The 18,649-nt window shown below is 32.5% G+C and overlaps 1 protein-coding gene and 1 non-coding gene across 21 annotated transcripts in view; one reads left to right on the top strand and one right to left on the bottom strand.

Annotated features, from left to right (window-relative positions):
* pde4ca (phosphodiesterase 4C, cAMP-specific a) overlaps positions 1-18,649 on the bottom strand; it is a 91,877-nt gene that overhangs the window by 35,934 nt on the left and 37,294 nt on the right. For 3 of the 20 annotated variants that reach the window (XM_087240860.1, XM_087240853.1, XM_087240862.1), the window contains exon 1: positions 15,297-15,929. The exons of 15 other annotated variants lie outside the window; for them this stretch is intronic. In XM_087240860.1, coding sequence (XP_087096986.1) covers positions 15,297-15,445 — 149 coding nt within the window. In that variant the 5' untranslated portion in view covers positions 15,446-15,929. Of the gene's footprint in view, positions 1-3,727; positions 3,875-15,296; positions 15,930-18,649 lie in introns of those variants that run through there. 2 more of the 20 variants (XM_087240865.1, XM_087240868.1) reach the window with 1 other exon arrangement.
* LOC137488407 (small nucleolar RNA U3) lies at positions 6,266-6,472 on the top strand. The gene has a single exon (XR_015479310.1). It is a non-coding gene; the product is annotated as a small nucleolar RNA U3 (small nucleolar RNA).

The raw sequence follows: 18,649 nt of genomic DNA, 5'->3' as shown, positions 1-18,649 counted from the left end.
GATAAATGGCTGTTTCTCTGGGAAAAGGACGCCTCTTGTGGCTCATGACAGAATAAGCCTGAATGAAGCTGGATTTTTTACAGTCAAGCCACTGCCACAATATAGCAAGTACAGAAGACAGTATGATCCGTAAGGCACAAGGTGAATAATGATAATAATTTTAAAATAATTAAATCAAAAATATTTTAAACTATATTCATACTTTTTAGTTGCCATGTGCCTTAAGAATCATAGTTTTCTTTTAATATTTTTAAAACAAATTTGAGAATTGTAATTTTTAAAAAAAATATTATTAAAAGGCATTATAACTATAAATAACAAAGACAATATTTTTAATTGTTAATATATATTTTTAAGTATTCTTAAATATAAAAATAATAAAATAGCAATAATATTTAAAAAATGAAAATTATTAACAAAAATACAAATATTTTTCAATTCAATTTTAAAAATAAAAACAAATACATTATTTATAATTATTATTATTGTTTATTATTAAACTTGAAATTAAAGTATTATTATATTTTATGATATATTTCATTTTTTTTCTTACTTTATCATCCTCATCATAAAGCATTAAAAAGGCATTGTAAACATAAAAAAATATTAAACACTAATTTACACAAAACAAGTTTCTTTCTTGCATCAGTCAATTAAAAAAACAAATAAACAAAATTCTTTCAACCTCAAAACAGACTATCCAGTTAATTGTGGAAGCTTTCTTAGAGTTACTTTTTAAATTTCTGTCTGGGGTATCAGTCTTACACAGTATCCGTACTGTAACTTAAATAACATTTTACACCCTCGTCTCCAGATCAGCTTATCACTGCTTTCTAGAACAGGCTGAAACTGATTCTAAGTGAAGACCATCTCGCCACAGAGCGTTTCACACATTTACAGCCTGAAGAGTAAAAGCGCTGTCACTTAACCCTCCGTGGGGTTCTGATATGCTGCATGTTGGAGAGTCAGTATCTGAACACTTGATAGCCAGCCTGCGTCATGAGACGTCAGCCCAAACCCGGGCACATTACACAAATCACCCAGACCAGCCCAATCCACCATCACTAGTCCAAACAGAAAAAGAAAGCTCCACGTTCAGCCCTTTGTTTGTTTATATGCTTCCACACAGCAGTTAATGTGCACACAGCAAAGAACAGAGGCGGAGTGGCCAGTTCATGCGAATCTCGTGTAGTCGTTGAGTCTCGTATAGTTGAATAACCAGTCCACTGGGACGCAGCCAGAAGGCTGTTCATCCTGTTCCTCTCCCCATTGTTTCTAATCAACAAGAGAAAAATGACATTTAAAAGAGACTCAACGTCACATGACGTCAATGAACACCCAGGGGCCCAGGCATACATGAACACACCACAGGAGATTTACAAGACAGCTGCTGCCTTACAAAACACAGCCAGAGTCCAACATCTGAAGCCACAGAGACACGGCTTTTGTGCACCTGTTGGTTTTGAGATTTGGAGCTATTTGGATTTCCAAAAAGTCTTTTTCTTTTCAGTCTAATGGAAAGAAAACACCCAAAATATCCTTATGGCCTTTCTATTATTAGACTTTATCAATTTGTGTCTGTAGATTTCACCTACAATACATGATTTTAAATCTCCACTTTAGCAACACTTGCACTCTTATTCATACCTTTATAAAACTTCCATCAGTAAAAACCTCTGGCTCTAAAATGTTAACAAAAAAAGAAACAAAAATTTGAACCTGACTCATTTGAATTTTATGTTAGACCTGTATGCAAATCAGCACATATTTGATTAAATAATGACTAATTTGCATATTTAAACCAAACATTTAGGTTAAAGATGTTTGCAATTCTTTAAGCATTCAGTTTAGGTATTAAAAGTATTTTCCATGTAAACCTAGTTGAAAAACATCTGAACTTTTCCAAATGTGTAAGTAGAACTAACCAATCTGCTTCTCACTTTATATGAAGTATACACATTTCAGTAACGGCAGGCAGACTAATTACCTCAGACAAACACAGAGCACCCCATACACACTTTTCCCCATAAACTTGCCTCGGAGCTGCAGCAATGGTTTGTCAGTTTGTCATCCTCTGAGGAAACGGTTGATGTTCGCCTAGTTAGAGTTTTTAGCATAGGGGTAATATATAGTCATTCAACATCAAAATTTGTATTGTGTTAACGATAATGGTTAGTTTCTTTACTTGAAAGCTCAGATTTGATTATTATAATTTGTTTTGTTTACAGAGTTTGAGGTTTACTGTATTATTATTATTTACACTTTACAAATGTTGATCTACCTTTACCATTGCACACATTTATTTATCAAGTTTAAGAATCTCTTTAACAATTATGTTTATTTTATTAAAAGAGATGAGATATTTTGCTTGAATATTTTTGTTTTTGACTTAAAACTATTTGCCTTAGTTATGTTGGTAAATTAAAATAAATTGGTTAAATAATAATAATAAAAAATCTAATATTCCTAAATGTATTGTTAAAAATATTCAATTATTATCTATAACGAATTATATGAAACATGATATCGAGATCATTTTTTTGCAATTTAGCTTACACTAGAGCATTTTTGTTTTAAAATGGCATTTTTGAAAATAAACACTCCTCATTTAGGCATTTTATTCGATTTCAGAAGCACAATCTCCCTTTTTACTATAGAGCCTAAAACAATATGTGACCATTCATGCTCACTGGGTATGCAAATGTTTTGCTGCCAACCATACTTGCAGTGTATCCTGTTGGTCTATACTGAAAACTAAAAAAGCATTTTCAAAACACTCAAGTTTTCATTGGCCGAAGATGACCGAGCATTGTGCATGTCGTAACTTATAACAAACACTGTGTGTTGTAAATGAAAACACATTAGTATATATGGCACCTTATGCTGGGTTTACACCAGACATAAAGCTCTGTGTCACTTGCTCTGGTTTACTCACTAGGGAAGCAAGGATTAACCGATTTCACTATTAACTGTGCTGTAATTCGTCATGGTTAATTAATAGTAAAGGCTTTTCAACACCGTGTTTCTGCATGGAATAAAACAGCTGCAACAAAACCAAGTTATGCCAAATGTGTGCTAGTTTGAAGTTCCAAGCTTGTACACTGAGGTTAATACACATGGATTATGGCTGAAGCTATTAGCTAAGGGCCATTCACATATTGCGTCATATCGCATCTATAATCGTTACGTTACGTTATGTGGTTAATGAAATAATCATTTGCTCTGTGTGACTATTATTCACTTCTATTTGTACGTTTGCATTAACTTTGAACGTAATTTGGTAAAATTCAGAGATTGGTATAAACAAAGAGATAGTTCATCCTAAAATAAAAATTCACTCACTGTTCACTCAACCTCGAGTGGTTTCAAACAATTATGAGTTTCTTTTTTTGTTGAACAAAATAAGCCATTTAAAAGAATGTTGAAAACTGGTTGAGAGTAAAAAACTATCAAATTCAACATTCTTTGAATTATCTTCTCTTACGTTCAACATAAAAATGAAAGTCAAACAGGCTTGAAACAAGTGGAAGATGACTAAATGATCGCAGAATTAAATGTTTTAGTGAACTATCCCCTTTTAAAAGCGCAGTTAACCACAAGTGAACATGCATTTGAGCTTTAAAAAGACCCTTGACGCGGAGATTGAAGTCTCAACGGGAGACGCTACCGATCTGACGAGCTAATTATAGGGTTAATTATAGGGTCATCCAGCAGGTCACATACTCACGCGGCCAGAGGATGTGTCCTCGATTGTTTAATCACCGTTTCTGTGCATGCGGCCTTCTCCTAATTGCACACATAAAATGTGGAGCACATCCATACCGGTAAGAGATTGTATAAAGATTTGTGAGGCACAATAGGGTGCACAGAGAGTGAGGGAGGAAAAGAGGCAGTGATCTCAGCTTTCCACTGAACATTTATGGTCAGGATTAAAAATACGCTCGGCTTGCCTCTGATTTAGACTGACATTTTAAAGCATGAGTCGGGGTTAGCCAGAATTAAGTCATGGACGTATTACAGCGATATTTCCACATACAATTTCCTGCTGAACAGCAACCTGGTTGTGACTTAATATAAGTTAGTGATCCTGAAATGAGTGAATCGGATTGACTGTTTTCATGGCTGGATTGAGAGGAATGAAATATTCTTTGACAGTGTGCTTCTGAAAATTGGCCTTATTATTATTATAAACACATATTAACCGCTTGTAACTGCAATAGAAATAGTTGTTTGAACTGTAAAAATAAATTGTTACTTTAAGTATCTTTTACTGAGTGTTACAGCGTATGAGTAAATTAACATAAATAGCACAAAATAACAAGTCAAAAGTTTTATATGGGTAATATTTATTTGTATCAAAATTTTACATATCTGTTCTGCTCATTAAGGCTGCGTTTATTTAATCAAAAACACATGAACAAACAATATATTTTAAAACTGTGATGTAAAGCTGAAATTTTAGCCTCATTACTACAGTCTTGAGTGTAACACTACCCTTCAGAAATCATTATAACAAGCTGATTTAGTTTGTACATGTGATTTAGGGAAATGTTTAGTAAAATTAATATTATTATTAATATTAGTAGTAGTAGTAGTAGTAGTAGTATTTTTAGTATTATTATAACAGCTGTGCTGACTGATACCCTAATATTCTTAGGGACTTTCAAAAGAAAAGCTTTAATTTGAAAGAAAAATATGATAATTCTTGAACAATTGTTGTATTAACTTCTTTCAAAGGAATAAAAATTGAATTCCATTTAAATTATTTAACTTTTTAGTGTTGTATCTTATTGTGAATAATATTAATTAATTAATTTATTGAATGATTTTAATGAAGCAAACTTTTTACATGTTGTAGCATTTTGCGTTAAAAATTAAAATCTGTATAATGAACACATTAAACTCACATGTCACGTGTCCTTAAAATAAAGGAGGAAAATATACGTCGGTCCCTGGATGGTGCCAGACCATCACTACAAACAGAGTGAAGAAAGTGCATCAGAGTTTCCATGCAGCGTTTGAGACGGAGCTCTTCTATGCTCACAACTGAGGGTCTGTTAGAGCAGTCTTATCCCACCATCAGTTAATGACCAGAAGAAAACAATTAGAAAATATACTACTACTATTAAGATAACAATATTTTCTTAAATCTTAGATTGTTGAAAGTTGTCAATCCTACAGTACGCAGTCTTATACTTAAATAACTAAATCCTTTAACTTGGGTTTTTAACTTGTGATTATTCAGATCTGCTTTCACTCAACCATTAGTCTTGAGAGATGTCATATAATAAACTGAGTTTTTAACTGCACACACTATAAAAACATACAGTTGAAGTCAGAATTATTAGCCCCCCTGAATTATTAGCCCCCCTGAATTATTTTTTCCCACAATTTCTGTTTAACCGAAAAATGACTCTCAAAACATGTCTAAACATAACAGTTTTAATAACTCATCTCTATCAACTGATTTCTTTTATCTTTGCCATTATAACAGTAAATAATATTTGACTAGATGTTTTTCAAGAATTTAATTTCAAGAAGTTAATTAAGGTTTTCGTATTTAGTTTTTGTGCAAATTTTACACTATACATTTCTGCAATATATCACTTCAAACTATTAAAAATGTTTCTAAAAATAAAATGTTAACTTTTCAACGTCAAAAGGTTTTGGAGGAAATATCAAGGTCCCATAATGCAATTCATAATCATAATTAAACAAGGGAAAAACATTTATTCATTTTCTTTTCGGCTAAGTCCTTTTATTAATCTGGGGTCGCCACAGCAGAATCAACCACCAATTTATACAGACCGTTTTACGCAGCGAATGCCCTTCCAGCTGCAACCCATCACTGGGAAAGGGGGAAAAACATGAATCATAAAATACAGTTCATTTTTTATTACAGTGCAATATTATTATCATCTCTGAGCATTAAGATTACAGTTTATAGTTTGCTTTAAAAACACTGATGCCTAAAGTAACAAATCAAAACAAGCAACTGTTTAAAAAAATCATAAGTCATTGAATAATTCATTTAAGATCGATGAACAGCACTGATTCATTGAGTACTAAAATAAGTGACATCTTTATAAATGAGTCATTAAGTCATTCTTTTAAATGGCTTTTAAGTTTAATTAAATATGACCTACACTGTGGTGATAAACATTTTTTTTTTGCCACAATCTCTATTAAATTGTATGTAATTTAGTTCCTCTATTCAGAAATGTGGGAGAATCATATCTTTCAGCTGCTTTGCTGACTGAAGATTAATACTACACTTTCAAAGATCATTTCCATAGATCCTCCCTAAGAAAGGTGTTTCGAAAGTGTTGTGTCTCCCAAATCATGATGAATAGTGTTGATGCTCTTTTCTGAAGGTGAAAAGAAATGACTTGTCTCATTAGTTCTACATCGTTGATGACCGTTCCTGACTGTTTAAAGCAGTTTTGGAGGGAAAGAGTATGAGTTGAGGGGTAGCTAAGCTTGGTTAACAACAGAAGGTTGTTTTAGTAATATTTTGGTGTCTTAAGCACTTTGGACAAAGTATATTGTTACAGTTTTGTATTTTTACTATTTGTTGTTTTTTTTATTTGTTGTCTTTGAATGGCTAGGTAGGAGTGTAACGCATAGTTGCGTTGCAAGATATAATAGGGGATTTTTTTTAATTGCCCATGAAAAATAGTTGAGCTAATTGACTTTGAATAAAAATCAAATTTTGATTTTTTAAAATTATTTATCCAGAATTGTATGGCTTTAATATATTCTTATGCGATTTAAACAACATAGCATGCTTTTGTATCAGGTCAACTTGAACTGAAAATAGCTATGGCTCATGGGGGTTAATCCTATGGGACACATTTTCCTTAAAAAAAAAAAAAGGCAGGAGGAATATGATGCAGATGGTCAGACGATTGCAATCTAACACCACACAGACTATTGTCCAAGAGGAAGACAAATGGACATATACTCAAAGAATGTTTTAAAGCTAAAAGATTAAAAAAATGGTCACACAGTTTAACATATTCATTAAAGAACAACATTCTGTCAGGTCATACAATTCAGCAAACAAGGCCACAGTGTTTCGATATAATAACCTATAATAACCTAAAGACGCTCCAATTACACTTGTATTTAGCAATGTTTCTTTAACGTCAGCAGAAGACGTGGCACTCCCAAACTCTAGTGACTATAATCCACAAAGTCCCATAAATCATTTTTTTGGACATGAGGCTCTAGTAATTATGTTGAATAGTTGACAAGTGGTTACAATGGTTTGCAAATCCTGACAATCCACACTAGTAGGAATTACAAGAGACAAAATGTCTGCAAACATCATGTTTCATATACTGAGTGATAAATTCACATGGATTTTTGCTACTGGCCTTCGCTCATTTTAGACAAAACTGATGCCACTGATGTTAAAAAATGGCTTTTGAAGTTGAAAAGGGGTTTTAAAATGTCCGTAAAGTTGGTTTCTAAATAAAAACAACACTGTAAGATTAAGTTTAAAATCACTCAGTTGTAGAAACTTTGAGATGTACAGAAAGAATACACTAATACAAATTATTCTGGCTGAATACAGATTTTAACAAAAAAAAAAAAAAAAAAAACTCAAAAGTACTGCTCTCAAGTCAATGTGTGCTGACACTTTGGAAAAAAAAAAAAAACATACATGCAAATCATAATTACTACTTGCGTGACTCCAAACCGAGATCTTATGAAGTGCAACAATTACTCTGAGCAGCAAACTCAATGTTATTTACAACTTGATTACCTGTTGTCATCCTAAAACAATCCCAAGGGACAACTCACATGTGATTTTTGTTTCACGCCCACAAATATGTAATTAGGTAACATAGTACATGAAGACACAATTGTCATTTTTGGGTCAATTATACCTAGCCCCACACAGAATCTGTGCGCGCAGAAATCCGCAGATTTCCACAGAATTTTAGCCCATCATTGAGTCTATTTATTTGCTTGTGTAAATTTATATTATTAATTTTTTTATAAATTTCAGTAATATTATTAACATGAAAATCTTCACATGATTTATTTACAATAGTTTAAGTCATATTTTGTTTCTTTTAGTAGATACATTACATGAAAGACTTGCTTTGTTTACCAAATAAGTGGATCTAATTAGATTTGCATTGTAAACAACATTAAATAAATGTTGAACAGTTATCATTTTTTATTTCATATATTAAGTTATTAGTTACAATAATCCCCAAATCATTCGTCATAAAATGCTGGCAGATTCTGTCTGGCCCTAATTTTATTAAAATATAATACAGTGAGCTGACTCTTTCAACGCTATTCTGAGTCTCTTCGGATTGCTTAGCAAACAGAGAAAACAATTTAAAGACTTGTGCGAGCCACTTTATGCTACTCACGTGTCCTTGAAAATATATTTGGCAGAATCATATAAATTAAGATCATGTCAGGGGTAGAATCGACATTGCAGTTTCTCATCATGAAAGTTTAAAATCTGATTTAATAAAATTTTCTGAGTGCACACATCCATAGTTTTAAGTATCTGGGAATTATTTTAGACAGTGGCATACATTTTGGTGAACACGCAGGCTATATCTAAGAAGGCAACACAGAGACTTTTACGGAAATTAAATAGTTTTAACGATAGTTAGGGTATTCTGAGGAAGGTTTATACCAGTCTGGTTGAAAGTATTATCTTCTATAATATTTCTTGCTGGTACGGAAATCTTGAAGCTAGAAGCAAGTATAAACTTGCAAAGATGGTTAACATGGCTAGTAAGATCATAATGGACCCCCAGAAGCAGCTTTCGGAACTGTATATAGACCAGACCAGACGGAAAACCTCACAGAAAGTACAGGACTCAACTCATCCTCTTTATTATGAATTTAAAAAGCTTCCTTCTGGTAGTGGATACAGAGCACCTATAGCAAAAACAAACATTGTTAAGAAATCTTTTATATTGTCTGCTATTACCATATTGAATAAATGACCTTGAAGTAGGTTGTATGTCTAGAGTTGTGTGTTGGTAATCTGTGGCGTAGGAAGCTTTGTGTTTGTGCTCTGTGTTTTGTATTAGTGATGTTTGGGAGGCCAAAAATGAATTTCCACACATGTGGACAATAAAGTTTTCTATTCTAGCGCACACCGGTTAATCTGCTGTAAGATGGCGCATGCATGTCTTGTGCATATTAAACTAAAATTCTTTTACTTCTTATTGTGCATAAGCAGCAGACACGCGTACAAAATCATTTAGTGTATAATGCTGGGCAAAGATTAACTGCATATGATTGTATGTGTGTATATATATATTTATTATGTATATGTGATACAAACGCATAAATAGAAACTAAATTATACAAAACAATTGTGTTATGTAGATTTATAAATTTATATCATACATATATATGTTATATCTTAATATAAGTTAACACTTTCTCAAATGCATGTGCCTGTTGATATGTATTTATCCATAAAAAAATACACACAGCACAAACAAATATTATATTTTGGATGCGATTAATAGCGGTTAATTTTTGCCCAGCACTACTATATTTATTAGGTGAATTTTTACCATTGGTTGTTTACACATACTGTCAACTTACATCAGTGTCCAAACACCTTTTTAAAATTTAAATTTTCTTTATAGTCACAAGTAAAGATGGAAATTATTTAAATGGCAAAACAAAAACTGTAAAAATGTCACAGTAAAATAACCTGTAACCTGGTTAATAGTAAGTTTCCTCAATACATAGTGAAAAAAGTAAACTGACTTCAGAATTCCCTGCATGACACTACACTTTTCATATTATTTTGTTGCCATTACTATGGTCCTTTTTATTTATTACTTTTCTCATCAGTGATGTGCATTAGAGTTTTAGGTTACGTTTAATTTTGCTAAATAATGTTTATTTCATTACTTTAGTTTCATGTGTGTTACCATGAAGACATTTAATACTGTAACACAGTGCTTCCAACAGCTTTTCAATATACTTGCGGTGGTAGCCGAATTGAAACACCTTTTACCAACGGCATATGGTTACCTTAATGCGACAAAAAATATATATATTTTTAACAATATATTTATTATACACTGTTTCTTTCAATGGGTTGACGTTTGTTTGTTTTTGTTTTTTAAAGACTTGAAATAAAAAAAGAAATCCACTATTTTTTTACTTTTATTTTATTCAGGAGCCATGTGCACCCACTGAGAGGTGAAATCTGCTGTTGACATTTTGTACAATATTGCCATAGCATGCTGGATATGTATAAAATAGGTAATATATTAACATCATACAATTAAAAATATATATATACAGCAAAAAAAGAGATAAATGACAAAGAAATAAAAACATCTATGAATTAAAAATCTTCAAAAAAAATTATAATCACAAGAATAAATACAGCAAATGAGTTAATTAACCATTTCTAGTGGTGTACATATTTTTAGCAGGCAGTTTAGATGTAGTTTCGTTCTCTTTGAGTAAATAGAAAAGTTTATTTGAGTCATTTAGATCAAACAATTAATTATATAATGCGTCTGTGCACGATCTGTCAGCTGCGAAGGCAAGCAACAGTAAATTAGGGTTAAAATATAAACGAGATGCAAAAACACATACAAATAATGACGGCTTAGAAAGTGAAACCAAAAGCTGAATCCTGGACATTTTAGGAGATTTAGAAAAATCCCGGACATAGGATTGTATGTGTGTATATATATATATATTTATTATGTATATGTGATACACACGCATAAATAGAAACTAAATTATACAAAACAATTGTGTTATGTAGATTTATAAATTTATATCATTTCATATATATGTTATATCTTAATATAAGTTAACACTTTCCCAAATGCATGTGCATGTTGATATGTATTTATCCATAATAAATACACACAGCACAAACACATATTATATTTTGGATGCGATTAATAGCGGTTAATTTTTGCCCAGCACTACTATATTTATTAGATGAATTTTTACCATTGGTTGTTTACACATACTGTCAACTTACATCAGTGTCCAAACACCATTTTAAAATTAAAAGTCCCAAAAAGGCGCGTCTCTGTGGGTCTCTGCAGAGCACGTGCGATTGTCTGTGGGAGTATTGACAGTTCTTGCGCATACACAACGAGAAGTAGGAAACATGTAGGGCCGAAAGGAGATTTTCCACTAGTTAAGTAGATTGCGAAAGTTTGGCTATTGGGCGGATACAAAAAAAAAAAAGTGTAAAAGCATGATAACGCTAAAACAAAATTGTCACCAAAACTTGGACGGCCGTTTATATACTGTACCTGTGCAGCCAGCTTAAGTAAAGTGAGAAGCTCCGCTGTAGTTGCATGAATGACACTGAGCAGTATCAGTGCTTGTGGATAAACTGGTTGTGGTGTTTTTGGCTGTGCAATAAAGGTAAAATGTGTCAATGTTAGTATATCAAAACATTGGTGTTTACCAAAAAATGTATTTTATTTATTCTCTACTGTTTTTACTAGTAGGTTCCTGTTAACCACATCTGCTGTGTGTTTATTTTTTAGAGTGTAATTCACAAAGCCAAAATATCTGGTCATTTAATAGCCATAGTCCAATAAAGGTTGTGTTCTCGAAATCTGATTTAATGTTTCACCACTAGACTTTGCATGAAATAATATACAGTGCCTCGGTAATATGCTCCCTCAAGTTTCCATTAAAATAATCGTCTGCAATAAAAGTTTTATTTTTCATCCAAGTCTCCAACTCCCCGATGTCCTGTACTTTATCTGATAAACCTAGATATGGCCTAAGAAAATAAATAGTGGAAAGAAATGGACAGGCAAGTTTTTTTTTATCAGTAATGCTGCTGTCAACATTGACACTGAAGGCTATGCGAGTGGGAAATGTGTGAGTGTGTGTCCAAAACAAGTGTACTGTCTCTGGCTTGGTCTACACAGCCTTGCTGATATTGTGGGAGGAAAGAAGCTTCATGGTTCTACTTAAATCAAAACCTATCTGACTAAAGCAGATTTCCGTATTTCGTAAATCCCTCATTTAGAGAAACTTACTAATCTACCTAGAAATCACACATTGTGTTTCCTAAGAAATTCATTTAAAAGATTTTTTTTTCTGTAAAATGGGTGGAAAGAAATTATGACACAACTGCCTTTTTATTAACTAATATACAAGAAAATATGCATACCAAATATTCACAGAAAGCTTTATTTCTTCACTTGGAGCACAATTTAAAATAGTTTGAATGCAAATAATAATAACATTATTAAATGCATTACGACATAAATGCATTATGCAAATCTTATTGCTGTGTCATATTCTTAAGAAATGTTTTCTTTCCTTTATTAGTGTGAAAAAGCAACTATGAAGTAAGCAAAGAGTAGGTTGGTTTCCATGAAATGGTCAAGACTGATTCTGTGCAATCAAAACATTGCTGTTTGTTTGAGCATCCATTCACAGAAACACTGGCTAAAGCAAGTGTGAGGTTTATGGTTTGTTTAGAGAAAATGTGTACAATTAAATTAGCCAAAAGTTAAAATTTTAATTACTTTTTTAAGTCCGTTCTGCTTGTAAAAATCATTTACCAAAAATGATTAAAAGCATGTATTTAAAGATTAAACATCTGTTTCTATGTGAATAATGTGTTTTAAAATGTTGCATTGCTTCTGACTTGCTGTAGTTAAAACATTTCTAATTATTAATGTTGAAAAAAACATTGTGCTTAATATTTTTGTGAAAACTGTGATTACTGTGCCTTTCAAAATTAGTATTCCAAAACATTTTTATTTATAAAGGCCAAATTTAATTAATTAAAAGTAGAAACATATATGTAACGTCACAAATAAATCCATTTCAAAACAATGCAATTATTTACTTTTTCATTCTCCAAAGAACCTTGGAAAGATTTATAAGGTCATTCATTCATTCATTTTCTTTTCAGCTAAGTCCCTTTATTAATCAGGAGTCACCACAGCGGAATGAACCTCCAACTTATCAGCACATGCTGAAGGATGCCCTTCCAGTCGCAACCCAATGTTCTAAGGTTTCCATAAAAATTGAAAGCAGAAACAAATCCTAGATAATAGGACTGATGAGAACTAATAATAATTGCATTTTAGAATTTTTTTTGAAAGATCACATGGGATTGAACACTGAAAAAAATGATTTCTTGGACTTACTAATTTTAAGTGAAGTGGTTTTAAACAAAATTGAGCTGAATTTAAACAAACAAATTAAGTTTTTTTTAACAATTATTGACGAAAACTGGATTAATGAAAATAATTACATTTTTAAAACATTACCGTAGAATACAGTTACTTTAAATTGAAATAATATTTTCTAATATTAGCTTTTTTTAGGCAGGGTTTTTGATCAGGTAGCCTTCATAGTTTCAAGTTTTATATTTTCACTAAAGCAGGGCTTTTTGGCATTTGTTGGAACATTTACAGGCGAACTGATTTTTATAATGAGATTCAATAAATGCAAAAGTAGAAAATGCTCACGATCGCTGATTGCTCACACAGAATAATTCAAACCCCTGGCACACAAACAGCTCATTTATCATAGTGCTTTACTGCCATCAGACTGTATAGAACTACTAGATCTTGTATGAGACAGTCTAAAAGAGTTTCCATGGGTCAGTCAGAGCATATCAACTGGTCATTCCATGGACACAGAATTTATACAGCCATACCACATAACAGTCTGCCTCAGTTTCTACACCAGGTGTCAATAACACAACTGTACCTTTCTTTCTTTTGTTTTTTTTACAACTTTAAATTAAATATATGTACTGTGGAAAGCAAAGTCTAATTTCAGACAAAAAAATCTGGAGTCTGAATATAATATAATCCTTGAAATGCATACAATAAAATAGGATTTTGGTAAAAAAAAAAATAGTAACACTTTGTTTTACAGTATCCCTGTTACAGTATTATAGTTCCGTATTTTGTGATATACAGGTTTTTTCCATGTATTTGGATATGAAGAATATAAATTGCATTATGGGACCTGTCAAGTTTAACACTGCAGTTTAAGTGACTTATATTTACATTTTGGTAGTTTGAAACAATATATTGTATAAGAGAAAACACAGAAAATTAAGTCTGTAAAATAACAGAAAAGGTAAAGGCAGTTTATTTGTACTGTATTTGTACTGTACTGTATATTTTTTATTTGTATTTTTACTGTAATTTACAAAACCATTCCATACAATATATCACTTGAGTAATAATGACAAAATGTCAATAAAAGTCACTTTTTTCAACATGAAAAGCAGTTCAAATGTAATGGGATATTTGCACACAGACTTTTAATTTCAGTCAGCCAGCCCCAGGCCTTCCTTTGAATTGTCATCCCATACAAAATAGCCACATTTAGGATCTGATTTCTTTAAAAAAAAAAATAAATAAACAGTGATCTTCAGTTCCAGACTGAGATATGATATAAAGCAGGTATCAGACCAGACAAGAAGCACTGTATTAAATTATATTTTCCCCCGCCATGTCTTTAAAATCTGGAAATTAATTTAGCCCCAGTATTTTCAATGGAATTTCTGTGATAGCCTGCTGTTAATGATGGTGCCTGTGTTTAAAGGGTCTCTTTTTACGTTTTGATTATATTTGAATTACATTTCAACATTGATGCTGTAAAAGGAACCCAATGAAATTGAAAATAGTTGCGTAAACCTTAAACCGGAAGTTCATCATTGGCTGAAAAACACTAGCTGTACATATATAGCGCATTCAGTAATTCAATAAATGCAATTTAAAAACAAAAATTAACAAAAAAATAAAAATAAATGAATCACAAAAAAATGGAAAACTGATATATTTTTTTAAATGTATGCAACAAACCTAAACATATCCCTCAGCCTAACCCTAAAAAGTTTATACATTTCATTCATAATTCTCTGTATATAAAAAGTTACACTGTAACAAGGACACTGAAAAGCAAAGTGTAACCAAGAAAATATTGAATCCAAATTCTTAAAAATACTTCAAATATTTTTGGCCACTAATCAAGCAAATGAATAAATATGATATTCATGCTTTTTACTGAAGCTCAAGTTGCTCTTTTGATAATTTTTAGAACATGTTGATCATCCTTGCTGAGTGCTATTAAAGGAGAATAAATAAATAAAAACATTCTTAATTCAATATTTGGAAAAAAAATCAATTAATCTTATTTATTAATTTACACAAACTATTATGCTGATAACATAAGCAAGGAAAAAAACAAATATTTCAGTATTGATCTCGGACTTTTGAATGCCACAACAATCACAAATATTAATAATGGTCAAAGCTTATTACCGCCTGCGTTTCTGCACAATGTCGATGGGTCTGTTGACGGCACAGGGGGATCCGTACAAATTCCAGTTCTTTTGCTTCAACGCCCGATCAGCTGAGAAAGAGAATCCACAGTTTGCCGGCACGCTCATGTTACCGGCACACACACTCATCTGCAGATGTCTCTCGCGTAATTCCTTTACACAAATGAGCTCTCCTGTCACTCTTTTTTTCTTAGGTAAACATTGTTCGTGGATCGAATTGACTCCTCATTGCCTCTGGTTAATTCCTATATATCTGACAGTTAAAAAGCAGCAGATCAAAAGAAAAGAGCAAAGCAAAAATCCACAGTCCTCTTCTGAGATCTCTCACCTCCCCTGTAGCAGCAGACGGAGACATACGATTGAGCGACGGGCCTCATCAAAAACCCATGCTTCACTCTGAAAGCATGTGTGCAACTTTAGAAGATGCTGGTGCAACATTTAGACACTGATGTTCAGCTTCTTATGTAGACACTGTGGAGACGGTCCTCCGGGTGAACGTCTGTCAGGCTGTGCTGTGGCTCTGCTGGCTTCTGTGTGCTGGCTGGATTCGTGTAGGAGAGTCTGTGCTGTTTTTTAAGCTATAGACTCATTGGCCCAGAGCTGCCAGACGGCTGGAGCTCGCCTTACTGTGAGTGAGATCACGCTCGAGAAAAGGGGAGGGACTAAAGGAAGCATGCTTCCTGCCTTCTTGAGACATTAACCCCTTCCTAGCAATTCTGTAGCTGATTAAAGCAAGAAACTGCAGGTGAAAAAGGCTTAAAAAGAAGATCTAATAGCTATCACTACATATCCCTAGTTGATTGATTACATTAAGAATATAATTTTTGTTGTATTACGAGTTCTTTAGAATGTTATGATTAAATAAATACATATAATTTACATGAATTAATTTAAATATGAGTGAATATGCATACATTTCTAGCATTAAAAAAATGGAAATAGTCCCTAATCTGGAAAAAAGTCTCTTTTTTTATTATTTTTGAATGGAATCAAATGAAGATTTTGAGGATGTCCTTCTATCAATCTATTATTCAGAAAACATTTTAAAATTATGCACAAACATCTACCTTGGTAAAAGTCTTAAGAATCAATGAAGCTGAGTTTACTGTAAGTATAAGTGCTGCCATAAATGGAGATTTAGGATTTCATTTGATTCACTTATTTCAAACCACTCTTAAAGACTATTTTTTAATAACAAAAACATTGGATTAAAAAAATAATAATAATTGATTTTAACCACAGGAGAAATAGATTTTTAAAAACAACCTTCAATATCATGTATAATTAAAATTTACCAAACAAAATTGATAAAGTGCAACAAAGCGAACCCTTAAAAGTGCATTTTAGATGATTTCATTACATTAGCCTGAAAAACTCTTTACCATAATCCCAAAATCTTTAAATTATAAATTAGTTAAATATATTTTTTTTTTAAACGAAAGAAAAAAAAAATCAACAAAAAAAAAAAAAACAGCACACGGCCAAGACCTAGTTGTTGGCAATGTCATTTTTCAGCCTGATCTCACGAGAAAATGGAACCATTTCACGTTTTGTCAGTTTAGTGGATAATTTCCATGAGTTCTGTTGTACGAAAATATCCGATTTTAAAAAGGAGGCGTAGCACCAAACCCGCCCCTAAACCCAACCGTCAATGGGGGATGAGAAAATTGTCCCAAATTGTATGAATGAGATCATACTTAATCATAAAAATTAGCTGCTAAATGAAAAAGTTCCTAATTGAAGTGAGATGGCCTTGCATTTTAAGAACTTTTCTGTGCACACACAATCCTATGTCCCCCTTAGTTTTTTTGGGTCAGAAACTACGCATGCCTATAAACTAAACTTGTGATACAATAACTTGCTTTTTGAACCCATTTTAAAATGTTTCAGGCGTCAAAAAATTAGCTGTTGTATTATGTAAATTAATGAGCAAACCAGATAAAACATTTTAGTGTAGTGTGAACATATTCTAACTCTGATTGTGAAGCAAAAAAGTCAATGCAAGAAGAAAAAATACACTAGGTAAATTCCTTCCCCTCAAGACAGGATATACACTGAACCCAAGATAACCACAAAAAACTTGCCACTGCTGCCAAGAACTGAAAGAGACACGCATATAACTTCCTGAGCTTATATTTAAGTTCTTAATCTTCATATTTACACTTGACAAATTACAAAAAAGTGTTTCATGGGCACCTACTTAATAGAGACCAGCATTTGAGCTCTGACTTGTTACGACTGCCTTGTCAAAAAGTGATTAAACTGGGTCTTCTACTCTAAAACTGGTACAGAAATAAAATAAAAAAATCACTCACTTTTTCTTAAAGACTTCTCCCTACATTTGTAAACTTATGCATTTTAAAACATATTAACCACGTTTCCAGACATTTCTCTCATGTTTTTTAATCCAATTTGTGAACAAATAACACTGTCTGATACAGCATGCTTTATTAATCTACTTGCTTCAGCTAGGGCTGCGAAGATGTCAATGATTTTCTATGCTAAGGATTTGGACAGAGGACTGATAAAGATCTTTGGCTCAAGCAAATGATATTGTTCAGACTATCTTCACATTTCAGCTATAACGATTCCTAGGCTAAAAGCTGGAGAGGTTTGAAAAATTGTGCAAACTGGAGAAAGCATGTGTTGAATATTGAGAAACTACAGAAAACCACAGATCATCCACAGAACTGCTAATCTGAGCTGTTCTGCTAAAAAGAGCAGCCAATGGTCGATTTTGTGTTGATTTAAAATGTTTGACTGTTTGGAATCTGCTTTCCACATACAAGGATAAGATCCAGCTAATAAAACTGACAAAGAGATATATGACTTTTATGTTTTATTCCTTTAAATTAAATGTTAAATAATCACAAACCGAATGACCTGGTGCTATACATTCATAATGTCCGCATGACAACATTTGCAGTTGTGGTTCTAGGAACGAGTAAAACCTTTTACTCCACAGCGCAGGGAATAACAAATTACTATGACGGATTGAAATTCAGAGTAAGAATGAACGTTATTTAACAGATTACCGTGAGGAATGAAAGTCCTGGGTTTAAAATAATACATCTAAAGTATTATTCTTGGCTTTGAAGCATAGTGAAAAATTCTCTGGTGCTCACCTCAGTGCTCTTTATTTATATTACTCAGAGTCATAATGTTCGGACTTTGGTGTACTGGAAAGCTATCAGATCCACACAGCAAGCAGACCTAGTGTTTATACCTGGCAAAAAATATCTTAAATGCTCCAGGTATATTTCCTCCCCTTCTATTAACAGAAAAAATCCATATGCTACCATGAAAATTCATCCATCCATCCATCCATCCAAA

This window comes from Danio rerio, chromosome 2 (assembly GCF_052040795.2).
Source record: "Danio rerio strain M-AB ecotype USA chromosome 2, GRCz13ab, whole genome shotgun sequence".
Classification (NCBI taxonomy): domain Eukaryota; kingdom Metazoa; phylum Chordata; class Actinopteri; order Cypriniformes; family Danionidae; genus Danio; species Danio rerio.
The sequence above is the reverse complement of the archived record's forward strand: the minus strand, read 5'-3'. Positions and strand labels throughout refer to the sequence as shown.